At 47.2% G+C, this 23,356-nt stretch overlaps 1 protein-coding gene across 1 annotated transcript in view; it reads left to right on the top strand.

Moving 5' to 3' along the window:
- Window positions 1–23,356, top strand: part of ITGA9 (integrin subunit alpha 9) — a 349,120-nt gene that overhangs the window by 246,774 nt on the left and 78,990 nt on the right. Inside the window, exons 19-21 of the mRNA XM_036738550.1 lie at window positions 15,669–15,755; window positions 19,438–19,517; window positions 22,209–22,298. Of these exons, the coding sequence (XP_036594445.1) occupies window positions 15,669–15,755; window positions 19,438–19,517; window positions 22,209–22,298 (257 nt within the window). The remainder of the gene's footprint in view (window positions 1–15,668; window positions 15,756–19,437; window positions 19,518–22,208; window positions 22,299–23,356) is intronic.

The following is a 23,356-nucleotide window of genomic DNA, read 5'->3' as shown; positions in this document are numbered from 1 at the left end:
AGCTCTAGCAGTCTGAAAGCTGTGAGCCATTGAATAAAGAAGGGGTGTAGAGGGTCAGAGAAGGATACTGTTTAGAGCAAGAACTGGTAGCTCAAATAGGCAGTTAACAAGTATTTTTTAAGTACCTACTATGTGCCAGGCTAAGCACTATGCTAAGTTCTGGGGATACAAAGAAAGGCAAAAGACAGTCCCAACTTTCAGGGAGCTCACAGCCTGATGGGGGCGACAACACACAAACATCTACGTACAGACGAGAGGCTCCTTTGGAGTAGGAAGCTTTCCTGTGTGCTCCAAGGGGAAGAAGGGTTTGGTGGGAATATCCCTCCTTCATAGACAAAGAGGGCACCATCATGTCCTGCCCCCAGTGGAGTCGGGGGATGGCAAGGCAGGAATTGTGGCCTTTTTCCATCCCCTAAGCTCTTTCCTTGGAGTACCTCAACCTGTATCCCCTTTGCAACATGAAGGGAAATAAATATTAGCATTTACCATGCTCATGCCATGGCAAATAAAAGAGATTAATTTTGTTAGAATAATATCATTAGTTACCAAATATTTCCTTGCCCCCAGGACAAGCTTCCAGACACACCTGGTTGGGAATAGGATCCTAGATCTAGGACTGGGAGGGACTTTCTGACACCATCTAGTCCTGCAGCAGGTAGGGAAGTGATACATGCCAGCCATGAGACCTTGGAGCAGTCACTTGATTCCAAACTGTCTTAGGCAGTGCCTGGTACACAGTAGGTGCTTAATAAATGCTTATTGACTAGCTGGCTGCACTTAGTTGTTTCCATGTTGTCTCTCCCATCAGGTTGTAAGCTTCTCCAGGGCAGGGTGTGCCTTTTGACTTTTTTTTCTTTAACGTGTGCACTTTTATTTGAACTGGTCTTAAGTCAGTGTACGGGTAAAGCTTCTCCCCTCCCCCAAGTACTGGCGCCAATCTCAAAAAACTTGCAGGGAGATTGGGGGCAGGGAGGGAATTTAGGGGACCATTCATTATGGCTGACATTTTTTTAAAAAAGGAACTAGTATTAAGGCGGAAGATACAAAAAGTTTGTTTAAAGGATTACATAATTTACATGTAAAGTGATACTTGTACCTTCCCCTCTCCCCATCTGGATTTTTGTTAAGTAGCTCCTTTGCTCTAGCAGAGAACAGCCTTCACAGAGGCTTGTAACTCTGTAACAACACATTATACAATATTTGGAATGACTATGAAAAAAAACCAAATGTACAGTCAGAGTCCTGAAGACGCACTGTAGAACTTTGGGGATGTTTGCCTCCACCATACTCAGATTGCTCATCACCATTCCAGTTTTTAAATCCTGAGTCAAGCTCAAAAAAAAAAACCCAAAAAACAAATAAAGCCATGCCAATCTCATCTCTTTTTCTGGGCAATTATCATGTCATACCCTTTGACAAAAAAAACCAATAAAACACAAACAGTCCATTTAGAAGCATTTGCGGTGGACAGTGGAGGGCCCAGATTCATCATAGTCCTGCTTGCTGATCCGCATCTACTGGAAGGTGGAGAGAGAGGCCATGCTGGAGCCTCCAATCCAGAGTATTTGCACTCAGGTGGGGCAATGATCTTGATTTTCATTGTGCTGGGAGCTAGGGCTGTAATCTCTTTCTGTGTTCTGTCAGCAATGCCTGGGTACATGGTAGTACCCTGAGACGATACGGTATTGGCATACAAATCCTTACGGATGTCAACATCACACTTCATGATTGAGTTGAAGGTAGTTTCGTGGATTCCGCAGGATTCCATACCTAAGAAGGAAGAGAGCTGCTGGGCATTGGAACCTCTTGTTGCCAATGGTGATAACTGGGCCATCAGGAAGCTCATAGCTCTTTTCCAGAGAAGAGCTAGATGCAGCAGTGGCCATCTCCTGCTCAAAGTCTAGGGCGACGTAACACAGCTTCTCCTTGATGTCACGCATGATTTCCCTCTCAGTGGTAGTGAAACTGTATCCTCTCTCAGTCAGGATCTTCATGAGGTAGTCTGTCAGATCACAGCCAACCAGATCCAGATGGAGGATGGCGTGGGGAAGGGCATAACCTTCATAGATGGGCACAGTATGGGTCACACCATCACTGGAGTCCATCACAATACCAGTGGTATGACCAGAGGCATACAGGGACAGCACAGCCTGGATGGCAGCATACATGACTGGGATGTTGAAGGTTTCAAACATAATCTGAGTCATCTTTTCTCTGTTGGCTTTGGGGTTCAGGGGGGCTTCTGTGAGCAGCACAGGGTGCTCCTCAGGGGCCACGCAGAGCTCATTGTAGAAAGTATGATGCCAGATCTTCTCCATGTCATCCCAGTTAGTGACAATACCATGTTCAATGGGGTACTTCAGGGTCTGAATACCTCTCTTGCTTTGGGCCTCATCCCCCACATAGCTGTCTTTCTAGCCCATTCCCACCATCACACCCTGATGTCCAACAATGGAAGGGAAGATAGCCCAAGGGGCATGGTCTCCTGCAAAGCCAGCTTTTCACATTCCAGAGCCATTGTCAACAACATTATCCATGGTGAACTTTGAAGTGGCAAGTTTAAACCCTTAAGAGAAAGAGGAGGAGGTGCTGCATGTGGAGGCAGTGGGGAGGCAAGTGCATGCTGGGTGGAAGAGCTCACAGCTGACTTTTTTACTTTTAATCTTTATCACTTAGCATGGTACCTCTGTGCAAACTAGTAATAGATAAGGTAATAAATGGGAAACGGTCCTAGAGGGAAGGCCCTAGAGAGAGTTCAGAGGGATTGGGAAAGGCTTCCTGAGACAGGTGGGATTCAAGTTGGGGAAGCCAAGAGAGGGAGTTGAGGAGGGGGCGCATTCCGGGCATGGGGGAGGGACAGCCCAAGAGCATGCCCAGAGCTGAGAGATAGAGGATCTTGTTTGAGAACTAGCAAAGGGGCCGCTGTCATTGGATTGAAGAGGCCGTGAGAGGAGTAGAAGGTGTAGGAAGACTGGAAACAGTGGGAGAAATGGGTTATGAAGGACTTTGAATATCAGAGTGTTGTCAGCTACTCATGAGTTGCTAACTGGTATCTGTGACGGAAATCTCCGCACGTGGATTTCTCTCCACTGATGAGATCACAGGTGTGTCCCACCTTTTCTCCAGACTTAGCGGTGCGGAATGAGAATCATGGAACTCCAGAATCTTGTGTGTGTGGAGCTTGGAGGGGCTTCAGAGGGCGTGTGATCCAGCCTCTCACCTGGTACAGGAAGCACGTCCGCACCTTCTTTGGCCCTTGTTTGACCACTTCCAGTGACGGGGAGCTCCCTCCCTCCTTCCCTCCCAAAGCAGCCCAGCCTGTTGCTGGATGGTTCTTTCTTCCTGCTTTGCGGATGCCTTCTTACTTTCAAACCATCTTGTTTTTATTCATCTGAGTGTAGAGTGTCTCACCTTGTGGTATGTAAGCTCCTTGAGGGTGGAAATTATCTGATTTTTATCTTTCTATCCCTAGCGTCATTACAATAAGAGTTAACCAATCCATAAACATTTATTAAGTGCCTACTGTATGCTTTAGAGTTTGCAGAGCACTTTCCCTGCATTGTCTCATTTCGTCTTTACAACATGTATTTAGGTGCTATCTTCATTTTACAAATGAGGAAACTGAGGCTGAACACCATTAGTGACTGGCTCACGGTCCCGCAGCAAAGCCTTGGATCTTTCATTTTCTTTTCCTCTACTGCTGAGGGGACTTCCGCTGTCAATGCAGATGGACACCTGGTTACCTTAAGATACCTGCCTGGGGGCGTTTAGAGGACCGCGACATACCAAGGATCACTGAGGCAGTCGGTGTCAGAGGTGGGATTTTCTCAGTTCTCCCTGACTGGCTCTTTAATTCACACACACACACATCTCTTACATATAGTAGATGCTTAATAGATGTTCATTGAATTGAGCAGTGCTCATTAATGGTACAGGAACTTGATTGACTGGCAAGCCCCTCAGGACCACGAGTGCCAGGGGGGCATTTGGGAAGGAGCCTGGCATTTCCATTCCAAGTCTCCCCTTTACTGGGAGAACCCTTGTACCCCTCTTCCAGGCCCTTCTTAAGGACCTGCCCCCCATGAGTGGTGGCCGCTCTGATCTGCCAGCATTTCCCTGTGGCTGCTGCCCTGGTCGTCTTGTTCCATGGGGCTAACACCGTACTGTGCATTCGGAGAGTTATTTTTGGTAGGGCTTTGATTCTTCTCATTCCATCGGTGACCCCTGATGTCACAGAGGCCCAGCTGGGTCATAAACACATCAGAGCACGTTCCAGCTCTCTTGGCTAACCTTCCACACTATTTTTCTTACACTCTCCAAATGACATAATTGGCGGTCTGTAGCTTCTCTTAACGCAGCCATTTCTGCCCCACTTCTTTTCTTGTACCTTCCTTAAAAGGGGCGAACTGGTTGACTTTTGCCCAGAGAGTGTCAGACTAGACCAACCCCTGGTTAACATCGAACAGATGGAAGAAACCAGTGTATACTCTGTCCAAGACGCCTTCATGGTGGCACTGTTTACTTCGGTGTCAGGGCCCAGAAGGGCGGCCTCTCCTGCTTATTGGAATCTTCCCTGGCCTGGCCAAGCCCCACCTCTAAACACGTGCTCCACAGCTCTAGGCGAGAGCGGCAGCTTCTAAAAAAGTCAGGCGTGCTTCTTAAGCAAGTGAATCAGCACACTCGTTTCACTTTGGTGCACATGAGGATGGCCCAAACTGCTGTCTGTGAAGTGGGCATCCCAGGAGAGGACTGAGTCAGGATGGGGCCGAGGTGTGAATGTGGATGGGTGATGTAGTAGAGATCCGCTGTTCGGACAATCTTTTCTATGCCTGGGCTTCTCTTTACTGGCATTCCAGCCTTCTCAAAACAAAGTAATTTTAGTGCACTTTACACCTGCCTCTGGATTTGGGAATAGCCTACACAGGCACTATCCTGCTTGCTTCCCCCTGTTTTCTGAGTGCTTTGGGTGTGCCTCTAGATGAGCAGCGGGAGTGCGGGGAGTTATTAGGAAGGCAGAAATGGAGCCCTGGGTGCCTTGCATGGGCCCTGCTGGGTCATGCCTGGTGGTAGCAGAGTCTCCATCCCTGGTGCCTGCAATCCTCGACTCCCACGTCTTGAAGGAGTTAACGGGCCTTTCTTAAAACCCTCTGACTCACAGCGAGGCCCTAGCCTAAACAGAGACGGGTCATGGCTCCTCATCTGAGGCTGTACAGAACCCTGAGGTCGTTTGCATTCAGGGAAATGATTGATTTCACATTTTTCAGGAGCTGCCTGCTTTGCCCCCAGGGGGATGGTTCGGGGCAAGGAATTTTTAATATGACTCCTGTGCAGGGCATCATACACCCACGCATTTTTACATATATGTGTATGACATACAACCTTATGTGTCCATATGCGTGTGTGTCTTTGCGTCACACCTTGCTTTATGTCAATACACAGCAGATTGGTAAGTGAAGCTATCTTTGAGTCAAGGAATCCCACATCATTCTGATATACGCATAAGAAGCGTCTTGTTCAAGGAGAGCCTTGGATGCTACATTTTGCACCAGTGAGTGCAATGCTTTCTCTCTCTTTTAAAAAATGTATTTTTACTAATATTCTAAATTATTACTACTATTATTAATATTTTTGTTTATACATTGCCTCAATTTCTCCCTGTTTCTCCCCTTCCCCCGCCAAGGGAGTAATCCCATGAAACCAAGAATTTCAAATGCTTTCTTAAAATCAATCATCATTCAACATGGAAGATCTTCTGTTTTCTGTACCTCTCAATGACTGTGAACATTTAGCCTTCTCCAGAAGGTCGCCCTGCAAAAGCTTGCCTATTTCCATTTCAAGCTTTCATCAAGGATGCCTTCAGTACATGAGAAGACCATTCTCACAAAAATGTTATAGAAATGAAAAAAGCAGGCACAGAGATCAATCATTGTCCAATGTCTTTCTGATTCCCTTGGTTTGGCATAAATATTGATATTTTCCCTTCATTCTTTTGGGATCTTTCCCCCATCCTCACATTTAATTCCTTTGTACTTTTAAAACTGTGTCACCTCTGGCTTGGTTTCGTCCCCTGCAAACACTAGAAAGGTCTATCTGCTCCTCCTGATAGTATCCTTTTTATTGCTACTTCATTATCTCATGTGTTGGGTACAGGGTGGTAGAATTCCATTCTGGTGCCCCTGAGATTTGATCACTCTGAAAACTCTGGCGGATCCGTTCCATTTCGTGCCTGTTTGCTCTCCTTTCGTTTTTGCCAAAGGGCCCTCTGGTGACAGTCTGGTTTAGCCAATCCTCCCCAGAGCTCTCTGCAGGCTTGGTTTTCTCCTTGCTTGGCCCTCGCTGTCTTGTAAGACCATCCTGTTCACAAGCATCCATTCTCCTCCTCTGCCGTGTGCTCTGAGGCAGTGTTGTCCTTGGCCGCCATGCCTCTTTGCTTGGCAGGGAGATGGAGTGTTTGTTGGCTGGGACAGTTTCTGGGCTCTCTCGGCCTCATTGTGGGTGAGTATTTTCCATCTGTTGAATTTTTCTAGGAAATGTTAATAGTTCAAGTCAACTGCTTCACTTTTATCTCCTTCCCACTTTTTTCATGGTCAGAAGCTTGTCTAAATAGGTCGGGTTAGAATGGCTGTGACTGCACGTAGCACCTTCTTTCCAGTATTGGCCTTTTCCTAATTTGGTGTTAGCCATGACCTTTGCTCACACCACCTGACGCTCTCATTCTGTAGACAGTTGATTCAGAAGTGACTGAGACATTTGCAATCATAGCTTGCTAGCTAGGAAGAGAGCTCTCTTTCTCTCTGCATCTGTCTACACTTACGCATACCCACAAACTCACTCTGGGCTTGAGATTTCATTGGTATATGGAACTCCCAGTGGAGAAACACTATCTGCTGGTATAGGTGAACATCCTCTGTACCATCTGCTCTTACAGAGTTGAATGGTTCACTGAGGAGTTAAGTGACTTAACCACAGCCACTCACATAGCTGGGAAGTGTCAGGGAAAGGACTTGAACCTCTCTCTTCCTGTCTCCAGGGCCAATCTTCTACCAACTCTACTTTGCAGCCCTTCCTCTTAAGATGGAGTCAGTTTTATTTTATATTATATTTTTTAGGATGTCCAAACTCCCTTTTCAAAAAAAGTATTCATGATGTTTGGGCACGAAGCTTCTGAATTGTCTACGGACCCTGGAGCACTTGGCTTCCTTGGCTTTGAACCACGTTTGCCGGTGTAATTTTCTAGGTTGTCCGCCATGTCTCTTTGCCCATCGAGGTCTCCAAGTATGACTTGAAGTACTGGGCAAGTGACTTATTGATTTCTCTCCTTTTCCTCCTCTGCAATGGTCCTTGTTGGGGATCTGCCATTAACACCATAATGCTCTGTTTGCTTAATCTCATCATGGACACTACAACTCAACAGAATGACCAAATAACCAGTGAGAAGGTATTTCTCGCTTCCTTGAGGCATGCGTCCCAGAGCTCTCATTTCTCTCTCCAAGGAGGACCTGTGAGCTGTCCCTCCATTTCCTTTTGTCCCCTAGTTTCCTTTTGAGTGAGAATGTCAGTGTAGATGTGGGCCATTGTTCCAGACTCACGGCCATTCACTGATGTTAGACAGTGACTGCAACTAGGTGGTGCAGTGGAGAGCCCGGAGTCAGGAAGACCTGAGTTCAAATGCAACCCCAGACGCTTCCTAGCTGTGTGACCCTGGGCTAGTCATTTCACTCTGTTTGCCTCAACTTCCTCATCTACAAAAGAAGCCGGAGAAGGAAATGGCAAACAAGAAAACCCCAAATAGGATCACAAAGAGTCACGCATGACTGAAAAATGACTGACCACCAACAAGCACATCAAGAGTACCTACAGCTTGGCCTGTTGATGGCCTGACAGTGGTGGACTAGAGACAGCTCAGATTGGAGCTGATTGTTAAATTTTCAGAGTGAGCATTTGCATCTTGGAAATCAGGACTGCACATCAGGGCTTGATTTATTGTTTGGTTGATCGTCGAGAGTTAAGAAAATGTTTAATAATGCAGGTTAAATTTAAAAGTGTGTTGCACATACTCCCCCCGCCCCCCCCCCCCAGCCAGTTGCTTAACATTTAGCAGCACATCTTGGCTGAAAACTGGGAAGCTTTTAGCAGCCTCTCCCCCTCCCCCTTTCCCCACCCACCCTGTTGAACTGAAAGTGCCCATATGGGACTGAGGGCTTTTGGGTATTTTGGCCATTTTGTGAGTTCTGTAGCCAATCCTTTTTCACTAGGTGGTGAGCTTTTGCCATTCACTGGGCTGGTTTTCTGAGGGCAGATGCAGTCAGTTGCTAGTTCCATACCCAAAACCCTTGTTAACCCTGTTCAGGCCAAGTCAGAGCTTTGGCTACATCAGCATAATCTAGGAGAATCTGGCATATAAAGGGTGAAGCATTGGAATAGGGCCTTCCTGTCACCACCCCTTTCCATATGTGAATGTATGCCTGCATTAAAAAACCTACACTAAAGGCGTCCATGGAAAAACAAACGTGTCTTTCAAAAATAAATCTTGAACTCTACAAATACAAGCAAAAATTTGGCTCACATTCGGAAGTGAATAGTCAACAAATGTGAACTTAGATGGTGCTGCACAATGGAGATGAGTCTAACCGTGTTCATAGGGAGTGTGGGAGCTTGTGACTATGCCGTGGAGACCCACATGAATATGCAGGAGGGCAGAAGCAGGGATTTAAGATACCTCCAAAGGGCCTTCTGTGCTGGGGTGCCCTTGGGAAAACAGCCAACTTTTATGTGCTTTCTAGTGTGCTGTTCAAGAGAGTGGGAAAGGAAGGGCAAATAAGGCTCCAAAAAGCTTATGGGGCCAGGCTGTGGTGACTCAGTTTCCTGGTTCTGTTGTGTGTGCCCTCGGCCATCATGCATGAAGGGAATGGGTCCAGTTGGAGGTTTCTGTGGCACATCTCTGGTTCCCTGGTGGTTGTGGGGTTCATAGCACTGTCCTCTTCTGTTCTGGAGCAAGGACATGGAATTACATCCAAGAGGGAGTCTGAATGTTGGTGATGGATTCCCTGTGTGCTTGTCCTCAGAGCCATGGATCTGATCTTCCATGACTGAGCCTGCCCTCCTCCTCCCCTGCTCTGCCATCATTGGGTGACTTCTTGATCACTAGGCATCTCCATGACAGAGGCTGCTCTGATGTCAGCAGCGCTCGTGGTGTGAGCGGCTGGGTGCTCCAGTGGATAGAGCACAGAACCTAAAGTCAGGATGAGCTGGGTCAGAATCCTGCCTTGGACAGTCACTGGCTGTGTGACCATAATATCTTTCAGCCTCAGGTTCCTCATCTGTACAATGGGAAAAAATAACGTCACCTGCCTCCCGAGGGATTATCGTAAAGATCTAATGAGATAAAACATACATGAAGCATCTTGCCGACCTTAAAGCGCCATGGAAATGTGAGCTGTTAGCTATTAAAGGAGGAGACTGTCTCTGACCAAAACGCCCACATCAGCCCTCGCTCTTCCCCCTTCCCCTCCCCCTACACGGCTCTCTGTTTCTGTGTCTGTCTCAGTCTCTCTGGGTTTCAGTTCTTTTTCCTTGTCTTGTTCCTTCCTCTTTCCCCTTCCCTGTCCCCTTCCCTCAGATTGCCACGAAGTGGAGCTAGAATACATGCATTATTATTTGTCCTGTCTTCAAATATCTTAGGTTTCCTTCTAGACTCTAAAAGCCAACAAGTGGAACAGAAAACTCCAGTTTGTATCAGGTCTCCGATCTCATCCATGAGGGGATGGACTCCCTCCACTGTTGTAGATTGCGCTTCATCGCTGTGTGGGACTCTGGTCCACATTTCCCCGTAAATCCACCACAGGGTATCTGCCCAGTGCACTGGGGGCCTTTCTCTTGACACATATCAGCGATCGTATAGTAATGGAGCCATCAAGATCTCCTTCAGTGATTCCTTGCTCCTATAACCTAAGTGGACCATTCCCCCATACATTTCTCTGATGACATCCTTCATATTTTTTTCTGTTCTAGTCAGAAAATAAAACAATATGTGTTCTTCCATTTTACCTAGTTGAAGGAAGGAGTGGGGATGAAATAGAGGAAGGAAAAGAACTTTTTATCTCTTAAACAATTGGCATATTAAACTAAACTAAGTTGTCTTATTTATTTAGTAATTTAAGACTCTAAGTTATAGGGGAATTTCCATACTGTATCTGTGGAGGGAATTTCCACACTGGGAATTCCCCACACTAAGGAAATGAGAGTTATGGCTCTAGACAAAATAGTTTTTTACTTATCTGTAACCCAAGAGCAGAGATTCTTAACTGGGGCTCCATGAACCTGTTTAACATCTAGATAACTATTTTTTTGAAAAACAGAATTGATTCCCTTTGTCATCCTATGTATTTTATTTTATGCATTTAAAAACCATAATTCTGAGGAGGGTTATATCGGCTTCATCAGATCGCTTCCAGAGGGATCCATAATACCAAGAAAGTAAAGAAGACCTGTCCTAAATGGATTTTTCCCCCATGTGGGCCACAGGTCCTCTCCATAGTTTATGTTCCCACAGCTGCCATAAGTGGCTGTAAAAAAAGAAAGCAGCTGCATTTTGTAACCAAGTGTGCATGTGTGTGCATGTGCGTGCGTGTGTGCATGTGTGTGAGTGTGGAGAGTGAGAGAGACTGGGGTGAATAACAGATGGCTGTCCCCTCCTATCCTTGAATTTGGGATGGCAGGATGGGATAGAAAGAGGGAGGCTTGGTCTGTTCTGTTGAAACACGCTTCTGTATCATGCATCATATGCTTATGCTTCTTTGGCTTCTCAGCGTGTCCGTGGGAATGGTCATCCACTGAGCGCTACTGAGGAATGGTCAGGCATACCTGAGCTGCTTTCATTTTGCCTTTGTGCCCCCAGCACCTGGCCCAGAATCTGGCCTTTAATAAATGCTTATTGATTGATCACTCTGACAACCCAAGAGGAAGCCAAGGTTTCATGATCCATACCTAGCTGTCCATCACATCTCGTGGCTATCACTATGGTAGTATGTTGGCTGGTGTGTCCAGTCATGTGAATTGGGTACTTGGGCCAAGGAACAGTTGTTCTCCAACCTTGTCAGTGGCTCCCCCTACTGCCATCCTGGTGGCACTGAACTTCACTGCTGAGTTGCCCTCATGCCAGGAGAGCAGTGCCGTCTTGGAAGTGGTAAACATCTTAGGCAAGATGGCTTCCTTCCTCCCATAGGCTGCGCAGAGAAATGGCAGAGAACACAAAGAGATGGGGAGAAGGCTGGGTTTGCTTCTGGTTTGGGGGGTCTGAATCTGAACTTTGTTATTTCCTTCCCAAGAACCTTGGGCCAGTCTCTTGGCTTCTCTGACACTCAGTTGCTCCTCTGTAAAATGAAGGCAGTTGGACTAGATGACCTCTAGGGTCCCTTCCAATGCTAAAGCTATAATTTTATGACCTCCAGTCTGGAGGTCTGAAAGAAATTTGTTCTGGAATAAATTTTCAGGCTCTACAGTCTTTCCTCTCCCCTCACCTTTAGTGAAATGTTCCCTGAAGTCTTCCCCATCACCTTTTCACATTCTTTGCATAAAGATTCACTTTTCAACAACTTGTTACCCGCAGTTCAGTGGGTGGCCAGTGAGTGCAGATGGTACCTGGAGCAGCCATACCACCGTTTCATAGTCTATCAACAGGATGTCGTGGCTGTCCAGCTGACCACAGTGGAATTGGCTTATAAAAGCTCAATATACTTGACCACCAAGAAGATATTCTTCTATACAAATTATGTTTTTTAAAATTAAATTTTATTTTCACTTTTAATGAGAAAATGCCTATGTTCTTTCTTTCCCACCCTCCCCCCATTGGAAAAAATAAAAAACAAAATTCATGTAATAAATAAGGGTGGTTAAGAAAAATAAATTCCCTTGTTTCCACCTGTTTTTACATTTTCCCTCTGGCCTCCTCCATTTGCCAAAGGCCCTATGGTCAGTGACTACTTGGGAGAGTGGCAGGTTGCCCAGGCTGATGTGCAAAGTAGTTTGGTAGGGTCCAAATGAGCATCCGGTCAGTCATTCATCACTGTACTGCCAGGGAGTCCTTGAGCTAAGGAGAGCCGGAGAGTCTGTCTCCCCATAACTTCCACATTGGCAGGCCTTCCTGGAGACTGGTAGACAGAGAAGTTGGCTGTTGCTCAGCACTCAGTTCGTAATTCTTAGGACTGTTAGCTGGAATCACCTTCCCCATGCCAGATTCACTCTGGATTCCACTGGTCTTTCTTCTCTTTCTGACCTTCTCAAACTCCCTAGTACAGCAGCATTGGTTGCCTTGCTGGTCCTCAACCTCCTATCTGCATGGCTTTCCCTTTCCCCCTGGGCCTGGCATTCCCTCTCCTCTAACTCTTGTTTTCTCTGACTTTAAGGCCATGTTCTGTAGGAGTCCTTTCCCTGTTCCCCTGGCTTACTCCAATGAACTGTAAGCCCCCTGAGGGCAGGCCTGTTTTTACCTTCCTTTGTATCCCTAGAATAGCAATGCTTGTTGCCTGGCTGAGGGCTGAGTACATGCCAACCCTAAACTGCACATGTAGAATCCTTGCCCACCGCTGCTGATGGTAGAAGGGCAGAAATACTCCTTTATGCAGGGTATCTTAGACTCTCAGGGGCTTTGGGAGTGATTCAAGAAGGGCCATGGGCCTGAAGAAGACACTAGTAGCTAGTACTTTAGAGTTGAGAAGGGCCTTCCACCAATGCCATCCCATTGAGCGTTGGTCCCAAGTCCCAAGGAGGTGTTATGGGGGGTTGGGAGGAGCGATGATGACATGAAGGCAGATGGCATGGATGTGGCTGAAGCAACAGTTAGATGTTATTAAGCACCCCTATGTGCCAGGCCCTGTGCCAGTCCCTGCCCTCAAGGAGATCACAGGCTAGGGAGAGATAACATGCAAACAAACATATACAGACAAGATGTAGAGAGGATACATTGGAGCCCATCACAGAGGGAAAGCATGGAGGCCTGGAGAAGGCTTCCTGTGGAAGGCAGGATTGGGGCTGTCCATGGGCATTAGCATGGGCAGCGCCGGAGGATCTCTGCAATCCAAAGACCTCACTTCTGGGAAGAAGCTGGAGTTCAGACAAAGCCTTCGCTTCCCTGTATCTCAGCACCCTAATCTTTGGCAGATTCTGCTAGCTTTGAACTTTGACCCCCGTCCGTCCATCTGCTGAACGGTCCTGAGTCTTTCTTAAAGCAGACTGGCCGAGCCTTTGTGTTACATATCCCCCCTTCCCCTCTCCTGCCTGCTCTTCTGCTGTCTCCATGAGGATTACGCTACCCCCCACCCCCACGCTTGGGGATTTCCCTAATTACTGGCACATGTTGGCCCTGCCTCGGGCAGTGCATGACAAGTAATAACTCAAATACAGTGTAGCTGCTTGACTGTGTTTTTCAAGGCATGAAACTTTGGGAATCGGGGAATTTTATAACACGTTTTCAGTAACTACAAAGATGAGTGTCGAATGATCCTGAAATGGTGGTGATTTAGTTAAAGTACGGAAACCTCTGACAAATTGATGTCGGGGTTCGATGTGCGAAAGCCTGCTAGGACAATTACTGTGTTGGATCATGGCGGGCAAAGAGTCAGTTATTCTAAGTTAGCGACCTGGGCAGAGCCTGCTGGTCCTTCTCAGACTTGGCTTGCCTCAATTTCCGGGGCTTAGGCCGGGTCTAAATCACAAATCTTCTCTCACTATCCGTGCGTCCTTACTATATTGTGTCTATTGCTTAGGATGTGTAGATAGGAGTAAGGCAGTAAAGAGCTGGACCTGTAGACGGGAGTTTTATTTGCAGACCCCTACACATTTATCTAGGTGATATGTCAGATAGAGCGTTAGGGCTGGAGGCAGGAAGACCTGAGTTCAAATCCAGTGTCAGATACCAGCTAGTCACTTAATTCAGGTCTACCTCAGTTTCTTCAACTGTAAAACAGGGATGAGGATAATAGCACCTATCTCCCAGAGTTGTTGTGAGGACCAAATGAGATATTATTTATAAAGCACTGAGCACGGTGCCTGGCACACAGTAGGCACTAAATAATTTCTTGTTTCTTTCCTTTCTAACAATAGCTAACATTTATACAGTGCTTTCAGTTTTGCAAAGCGCTTTACAAATATTATCTCATTTTATCATCATAGTAACACTAGGGGTTTTTTTTTGCCATTCCCATTTTGCAGATAAGGAAACTGAGGCAGGTGGTGGTTAAGTGGCTTGTCCAGGTCATGCAGCTAGCAAGTGTCTGAGACCAAATTTGAACTCGGGTCTTCCCGTCATCCATCTCTCTGAGGCTCAGTTTTCTCATCTGTAGGAAGAGGAAGGTGGAGTTAGTGATCTCCGAGGGTCTATGGTGCTATAAAGTATCACGTCCTCTTAAGCGCACTGTCCTTCTCCAAAGGCAGGTGTCTCCAGCTTCCCCCTCACATCTTCACGATCGAGCTGGATTGAATGAAACACGTGCCGGAGTGTGAAGTCACCTAACTCGTCTTGGCTGCCATCCAACCAAACTTTGCTACGATTTCCTTTGCAGAAAGTCTAACGGTCCTTTTCCCCCAAGCAGCATAAAAATTGTTTCTTGTAAATTACCAGAGATTGCCAAGAGCTACAGAAAGTCTCTGTGAGCTATGGAGCTGCGGCTTTCCTTTCGTTGTGGCAGCTCACTGTCTGGAAAGCAGGGCCGTGGTTCACGTGGGCTACGGGCTAGACCTAGGAGACAGCCCCAGAGCCATTTGGGGTAAGCCCACAGCCCCAGCCTGTGCTGCAAGGTCCCTGGGGGGAAGAGCCTCCCAAAGCATCCCCTTCTGCTATCAGGCAACTCTCCCTGTTAGGAAATGTTTCTTTATTTGGAGCAGGATCCCTTCTGTTAGTGGTCGTGATGCAAAGGCTGGTGTGCTCTAGGCAGATGGGGGTAAAAGGCATTCTTTGTCAGATGTGGCTTCCATTAGGTGGGCTTGGATGCGTCAGATGCCATGGTCATGGAACTCCTCCTCAAAGACTAGAAGACACCTATCAGGCCATAACCCGCCCCCTCCATATCTTTTATTCTCTAGGGTAAACATTCCAGGTTCTCTTAGCCGAGAGACAGAGATGGGGGGGGGGGTGTGATGGCCTGCATGCAGAAGCTGTGATGTGCAGATGGCTGGGAAGTGGCTTGAATGTCATGCCCAGAATGCATGTAATCGTGCAGGTGTGGCCTGAGTGGGTCAGAGGGTAGTGGGATTCTCGCCTCCGTCACTCTGGGTGCTGGGCCGCTGTTAGTGTTCTGGGCTTCTGTGTCACGTTATTGACCCATAGTGGGTTTGTGGTTCATTGCAGCCTTCTGATGTTTTTCACATGAGCTGTCCCTTAGCCACAACTTCCCCATCTTGTACCATGGAGTTGTGGGGGGCATCACACTTCACTGTATTAAATTTCTGTTTCCTTCTTTGTATTCAGATCCCCCATGCCTGTCACAATTCCTGGCACACAGTAGGTGCTTCCTGTCTGCTTGCTGATTGATCCTTCTTCTCAGGCATGGCCCTTTGGTCCTCCCTTGGTGAGGGGGAGAGGTTGACCTCAGCATTCGGACTTTCCCAGGTCCATCGGGGTGCTGCCCTCTCTTCTACCAGGCGTCTCATGTGGCTGTGTTTTTCTCTTCCAGGAGGAGATGGGTATTTCCTGTGAATTGCTGGAGTCCGACTTCCTCAAATGCAGTGTAGGATTTCCTTTCATGAGGTCAAAGACCAAGGTAAGGAGCAGACTTTCTTTTTTTCCTGACCAGAAGCCACCAGAGTCCTGTTGTAGGTAGAGATGCATCAGAGACAGAGGACCTGGCTTCCAGTTCTGTTACTGTCCCACATCTCTCTGACCTCGGGTAAATCCCTTAACCAGTGTCTTCATCTACCAAACAAGGGGGTTCACCCTAGGTGACCTTTGGGTCCCTTCCAGCTCTGGGCCTGGGATCCTCCAACGAATGGGCTCCAGGATCAGCTTTTGCTTTCTCTCTGCCTGTGGTGGGACATTGCCTTTTCCTGCTAACAGTGAGCTTTAGCTCACATGGTTCCCTTGTGATATTTTAATAAGCCAAACCGGCCTGCTTACTGTTCCCTGACCTTGACCTTCCATTTCTGGTGGCTGGGTCTTTGCCCAGGCTGTGCCCCAAGGCTGAAATGCCCTCCCTCACTTCTGCCAAGGCTCTTCTCAGATGCCACCTTCTGTGTGGAGACTTTCCTAATCTACTTGTCTCCCAATCATTCCACAAACACTACTTAAGCCCAGTGGGTTCTCCCTCCTCCAATAATCTTTACTTCCTCATCTGGATAAAGATATATTCCCTCAGGAGATCATAAGCTCCTTGAACGCAGGGCCTTTGTGTGTGTGTGCAACTTTGTCTTATGTATCTCCATTGACCTAGCATAGACTCAACCTTACAAATAGTAGGTGCTCAATAAATGCTTGTGGAATTGAACTCAGCAGCATCATAGGCTCATTAAGCAGGAACTGGAGGGATCTTGAAGGCCATCTAATGCCAATCTCTCATTTTACTGATGAGGACAAGGAGGCTAGAGAAGTGAAGTGACTTTCCCAAGGTCACACAGGCAGTAAGAGACAGAGACAAGATTTGAACTCAGTTCACCTGATTGCTCCAAAGCCAACACACTTTCCACAAGGCCGTGCTGTTGTGATCCCTAACCCTGCTTTTGTGTTGATACTATAGGGCATTTTTCGTCATTCAAACTTATCCACCAAAAATGATTTTAATGACTTTAATTAAAATATAAAAATGCATCTCAGTGTAGGGGCTCCAAGTTCAAAGTCCATCCATCCATCCATTCATTCAGCAATATTTCCTGATCACCCACTAAGCTGGATGTTGCAAAGACGCCTCAGATCTAGGTCACTCATTGCGTTGGCAGTCAAGTACAAATACGGAAGTGTCCTTGCGTCCACCATGACTTATTCTGTGAGTTTGGGGGGAAATCACTTTTGGCCCTTTGTTTTTTTCCCATCTGTAAAATGGGAATTATAACCCTTGGTGTGTGTCCCTGGACCATGGAGCCCATTTAAAATGGGAAAACTTTGTTCTCCTTGCATAGAAACCATTGAATAGGAAACTTCCTCTGGGAGGAAGACATCCCCTGGTGCCCTCCTAGATGGGGCATCTTGTTTTCCCAGGAGGGCCCATTGAGGGGGAGCATTTGCCCAACTGTTGCCTTTGGCCCAATGGTGATTTAAGGCAGCCCCCTCCCACCTTCTCCAATGGACTCTTTGTTCCTTCTCCCATATTCTCACTCCAATGTATTCCTAAGTTTTGAGATCAAGGCCAATGATGATAGACTGGGAAGAGGGAGCAGAGAAGGGAAAGATGGAGAAAGCAGCAATAGCGGGTATATGCGCATGTGAGTGTGTTTGTGTTTGTGTGCGTGTGTGTGCGTCTATGCGTGTGTGCATGTGTGTGTGCACACATGCATGTGTGAACGTGTGCGTGCATGTGTGTGCCTATGTACGTGCGTGTGCATGTGTGAATGCGTGCATGTGTGTGTGCATGTGTACACGTGTGTATGCATGTGTGTAGCTGGCAGAATTCCAGGCCAATCCCATCATCACTTCTGGTTCTGGGTCTTGTCTGCGTCATCCAGTGAGTTTATGAGTGCGCCACCTAGTGGTGAAATTTCTTTTAAAATCATTCACCATCCTCATTGAAAACTTCTCCACCAGTATACAATGGAAGGAAAACTGGATTTGGAGTCAGAAGACCCGTGTTTAAATCCTACCTCTCTCACCTCAAACTTGTGGGACTATGGGCAATTCACTTAACCCAGCCAAGTCTTGCTTTCCTTCTCTGTACAGTGGGTGTGGTAGACCAGCAGGCCTCTGATGAGCCTTCCCACTGGATCTGTGAATCTGAGATCCCGGCTCTGCTTCTCCATGATTGGGGGCAGCCAGTTTACCTCTGTGAGCCTCGTTGTCCTAATTTGTCAAATGCGGATAAGACTAGGGACCGCACAGGGAATGAGCGGCAGAGCTAGAATCTGGTTTGCTTCTGATTCCTTTGTACCAAAACAAGCTGCTCTGCTGGGGCAACCTTTGAGCTGTGGGGTCCTGGATCCACCAGTTGGGCAGAAGTCTCCGGCTCTGCCTCGGCCTCCCCGGCCTCTGGTGTGCTGCGGCTCAGTCAGTCAGTCAGTAAGAAGTTAGTAAGCCCTTGCTTTGTCTTGTATTTACGAAGTGCTTATGGACTTCTTCTGTACACGTGTCCACGTTGTCTCTGTGGATAGAACTCGAGCTCTCTGAGGGAGGGACCTGTTTCCGCTCCTCTTTCTGTATAAAGTAGGCACTTAGCAAACACTGGTTGATGGATTGGTTTGTTCCACCTCCACACCCAAATCTCTTAGTTGACCTTTGACCCCTGATTCCTGGTGACAACCCCAGGCTTCTGAGTGGTCCCTCCTTCCTAACCTAGTGCTTGGTCTTGGCCTTGAGCTTTCTCGTGCTGTCTTGATGCAGAGGATCCTCTCCACTGGCTCCTCCCTGTTGGTCCAAGGCCCAAGTGTGGCTGTCTTTTCATCCTAGCTTTGGACTCTGTCTTCTGGAGCCAGGGCTTGGCCACATCTCAGCCTGTCGGTGACCCCTTCTACTTCTCCAGGGGCTTTCACACCGGCCTCACTGGAGCATCAGAATAACTCCGGGAGATACCAGCAAGAATCCTAATTCCAATTTTGCAAACGGGGCAACTGAGTCAGCAAGAAGTGAAGATTTGCTTGAAGGTGCCTGCATGCCAGGAGCTCAAAGCCAGGCTTCCAGAACCCTTTGCCAGATGCCTTTTCTCTAAGGGACTTTCAATTACAATCTTCTTCCTCTTTTTTTTGGAGGGGGGAAGGCAGGGCAACAGGGGTTAAGTGACTTGCCCAAGGTCGCACAGTAAGTGTGTCGAGTGTCTGAGGCCGCATTTGAACTCAGGTCCTCCTGACTCCAGGGCCGGTGCTGTACTCACTACGCCACCTAGCTGCCCCACATTCTTCTTATATCTTCTCTTCTCTGTGTATAGGAAGGCTCATTTTATTTGGTTTTTGTTAGTGACAGCATAGACAATAAAATAAAAAAAAACACACCCTCAAAAACCTCCACGTGAGCCAACGTGTCCCTTGTAGGTTTTTAAAAATGCATCCCAGTTGTGATGTGCAGGGGAAAAGCACCAACGTAACGGTCATTTGTGGAATGAGACCTCCGGGAAAGAATGTAGCATCTCCTAGGATTTTTATTATTGAAATTATGCACATGGCCGGATCCTGTTCAAGATGTGCATAAAAGGGAAAGCTTGTAGAGCGAGGGAGCCCTTGGGAGGTGAAGACGCTGGACAGGATCATAGGGGGCCAGCCTTGGGGCTGGGAACGTCCTTCTGTGCCAAACATCTCTTTCTCTTTCTCCAGTATGAGTTCAGCGTGATCTTTGACACTAGCCACCTGTCTGGGGAGGAGGAAACCCTGAAATTTCTAGTGACTGCTCAAAGGTAAGGCCTTAAAAATTTGGCCAAAGATGTTTACACTATTGTTGTTTTTTAAAAGTAAGAATGAAAGGGGGTGTCTTGGCTACCTCTGTATATAGGAAGGTTCATTTTATTTGGGGGACTTTGATGGCACATGTCTCCAGAGTCTGATGAGCAAAGGTGCATGATGCAAACTGGGCCAAGTGGGCCTCCATATTTATTCCTAGCCTTTGTTAACCCCTTGGAGAAGACACTCCAACAGGGATGGCTGGTTTCTTTACCAAACAAAACAAATTTATGTCTGCTACTCCTTTTCTGCTTTGTTGGAGGTGCTTCTGAAGGGAAATGCGTAAGGGATGCTGGAAGAGGGGCAGGCTGAGTCTTCCAGTGGAAGGGGTGGGAGTGGCGACTGAGATGTGAGGGGCCTGCCCTGGCCTCTCCCACTGACCAAAGCAGGGAGAGAGATCATTGAGCCTCAGTTCCCAGGCTCTGAGAAACTGCCAGCATTTATTAAGTAATTTCTGTTGAGGGAAGGAAGGAAAGTTAAACCTGCTGACTTTCCCAAGAAAACCAACTCTTTGTATGTGTGAGAAGCTCCAAGCTACCAATATCCTGTGACAAAGAGAGGCCTTTTGGTGTTTGGCTTCCCTAACTCCCCTTGTAAACTTGGCTCAGGCTGGGGCAGCCGTTCAGAAGAGAGATGAGGCTTTGTGGGTAAATCAGACTGCAGCAGCCACAGGGAGTTGGCGAGAGGCAGAAGATGCTTTATCTCCCATTGGGGGACAATTCTGCCCATCTTATGGTACCTAGGTGTGGGAGGGCTAGAGGGATGCCTGCAGAATCCCCCCCTTCTTTTAGGGCTAGTTCAGGGGTCTGTCATGAGTAAAATCCTGTTTTTGATCACTTTTGGGAAAGGGAGGAGGGCTTGGGCTGCTGTTTGGATCCAAGGTCTTGCTAGTTCTGAGAATTGTGACTACTGGGTGTGTGGCTCACCTAGGTGCAGGGAAGCCTCCAAGCTGAGACCCCTTTGCTTTGGGGGATCACATTCCAGGGCTGGAGCATAAAGGAGCTCAAAGACAAAGGGGAGAGGAGAGGCATCCATTAGAGTGGAAACTCCATGAGGGCAGGGATCAATTTTTTTCTTTAGGTCCCCAGAGCCTGATCTGGGCCACAGGAGGTACTTAATCAGTGATTACTGAATTATAAACCAGAAGTTCCATAAGTCTGAAATTTATTTTATTTTAAATTTTTATCAAAATCTTTTAATTTTTCCATCACTTTCATTTCTTAATACAGGGTGGCCCAAAAGTCTTAGTGCAGCATTAAGTTTTAACAACTTAAAAAGGTACTAAGACTTCTGAGGCCATCTCCCTTCCCCAGAAAGTCATCTCTTGTTAAAAAAAATAAAAATGAAGTGGAAAAAGAAGCAATTCTGCAAAACTAGGCAACGATCCACTGAGTCTGGTAGTGTACGAAATATTTTGCCCCTGTAGTCTCCTACCTCCACAAAGAGGTCAAGGAGGGCCAGCTTGAAATCTATGCAAGCCTTCTCTATATTATCTTAATTATCACATAGTCACTAGAACAGCTGGTTCTGTTTGACATTTCCTTCTGGGATCTGGCGATGCCTGGGTTTTCATCTTACACTTCTGAAGTGTAAGCCGAGGAAGTTCCCAGAAGCTGCTATGTTCAGGTAGCCCCTTCCCTGGCACCTGGGACAGCATCCAGCTCCCTGTGGCTCTCTCGGGCCATTGGCCATCCCTGCTACCTTAAATAGTGCCCCATTTGCCAGAAGCAGCCAACACTTTGGAAAATGTAAGCTCCCTGTGGCTTACTTTTCGTCATTGTCTCTGCTCAGCACTTAGGACAGTGCTTGATCAATGTTTACAGAGTCAAGACAGCCCTCTTGGGGTTCAAGGTCTAGTGCTTCTACTTTCTCACCCTGAGGGCAGTATTTTGAGAAGTAACTTCTCTCATTTGTGTCTGTCCACATTGCCCAAGTCAGAAAACAAGAGCATATGCATTTGTTAAAAAAAAAAAAATCATGTGTCTCCCCTCCTGGGCATCTATCTTTGCTATCTTGGTCTGTCAGTCTACATGAGATGCTTTAATGGGAGACCCACCATATGGTAGTTGACCAGAGCCATAACTAAGGTGGGACAATGGGGCTTTGTACTGGGGTCCTAATTTTAGAGTCCTTTAGCACCAAAAAATACCAATTTTTTTACCTAGATAAGAGGCTTCTCTTGGTCTCCCCCTCCCCCCATCCCTCAAATCTGGCCTCCAGCTAGTGTTTTCCTTTGAGATTACCTTTTGTGTTTACTCTATATGTCTTGCATGTATATTTGCATGACTGTCACTCCCCCATTATGTGAACTTCTTCGGAGCAGAGTCTGTTGTCTTTCTCTGTATCCCAAGGCTTAGCTTGGTGCCTGTCACATAATAAATGCTTGTTGACTGCTAAGATGGGAAGCTACCAGTTGGTTTGCTAGGGTGCGTTTCTCCTACTCCTGACTTTGAGAGCACAGTTCGTGCTTTATTTTCTGGGCAAGGTTAATGGTACCTTCCCCAGGGGGAACAATTCCTGATTTAGGCTCTGTTCCTGAGCCCCAAGAATCAGCTTGTTCACAGTGATATCTCCGCTTGGTTCAGTGGTTAAATTGGGTCCTGCAGACGGATGCAGTGACGTGATTATCTCTCCTTTCTCGAAACCAGTGGCAACGTAGAGCGCTCTGACTCACTGCATGACAACAGCCTCGTCCTGTCAGTGCCCCTGGTGCATGAAGTGGACACGTCCGTTGCTGGGTAAGTGACCAACTGATCGACCACAGCATTGTCAAAACATGTGGATGTCCTTCACGGGTCAGTTTCATTCCTCCATGTTTCCCCTTTCATCTCTGGGTGCTCCCTCGATGTGGAAGGTAGAACTCCCTGGCCCTGTGGGTCTTCCTCATGCCTTCTCCTTCTTTTGTGATAATAAGCCCTAGAATATTAGTCATTGGCTGACAAACTTAGATCCTGTGATTCCATGAGCATTCTGAACTCCAATATCTTTCTTATTTTCCCAAGAGGCCTAGGAAAATCCCAGGTGGAGGCCAATCCTGTGGTTCTGCAATTAAAACTGCGGTTGAGAGGCTTGGGGCCAGAGGTTAGGGCCAGCTGTTCTAAGACTGGCCAGCAGTGGGGTTCTGCAATTAAAGCTGTCATTGAGAGGCCCGAGGCCAGAACGCAAGACCAGATGTTCTAAAACTATGGGGGGGTCTAATAGATGTCTTCATATTTTACAGTTAGTTCTGGATACCCCTTCTTACCCCTTATTCTGAAACCAGGGAGGGTGATGGTAGTGAGGTCTAAATTGGGTGTCGAGGGTGACGGTTGTGGGCGTCATTGGAAAATTGAGGCAGTGAGAGTTTGGGAGGCTAAGTGTCCATTGGCTGCTGAAGATGGAGGAACCATGGACCCCAGCTCCTATTTCCACATTCAAGAGTCACACCAAAGGGCTTTTGCCTCTTGCTGATGGAAGCTGGAAGGATCTGTGCAATCCATTTGGATAAAGTAAGGACCTGTTGAACCCTGGCCCCAAAACTTGGGCCGAACTCTTGAAATGTTCAGAGACTCTCATCTTTGACTTTCAAGTATTCCTGGGTCCTGGCCCAGGCTGGACATGGAAATGTTGAAATCCTGCACAGGAGCTGAGCTGGTGATGAGACTCCGAAGTTGGCCTCAGAGGCACAAGCACTGTGGCAACATCTTCCTCCTAAGAGAAAGGATTTGTTCTCACCAGATTTCTAACCCTGAGTTTTCAAAGAGGCAGCAAGATGCAGTGGGAAGAATGCCAGATGGAAAGTCCAGAAGGCCTAGGT

Source organism: Trichosurus vulpecula, chromosome 9 (assembly GCF_011100635.1).
Source record: "Trichosurus vulpecula isolate mTriVul1 chromosome 9, mTriVul1.pri, whole genome shotgun sequence".
Lineage (NCBI taxonomy): Eukaryota > Metazoa > Chordata > Mammalia > Diprotodontia > Phalangeridae > Trichosurus > Trichosurus vulpecula.
This window is presented reverse-complemented; position numbering and strand designations above follow the sequence as displayed.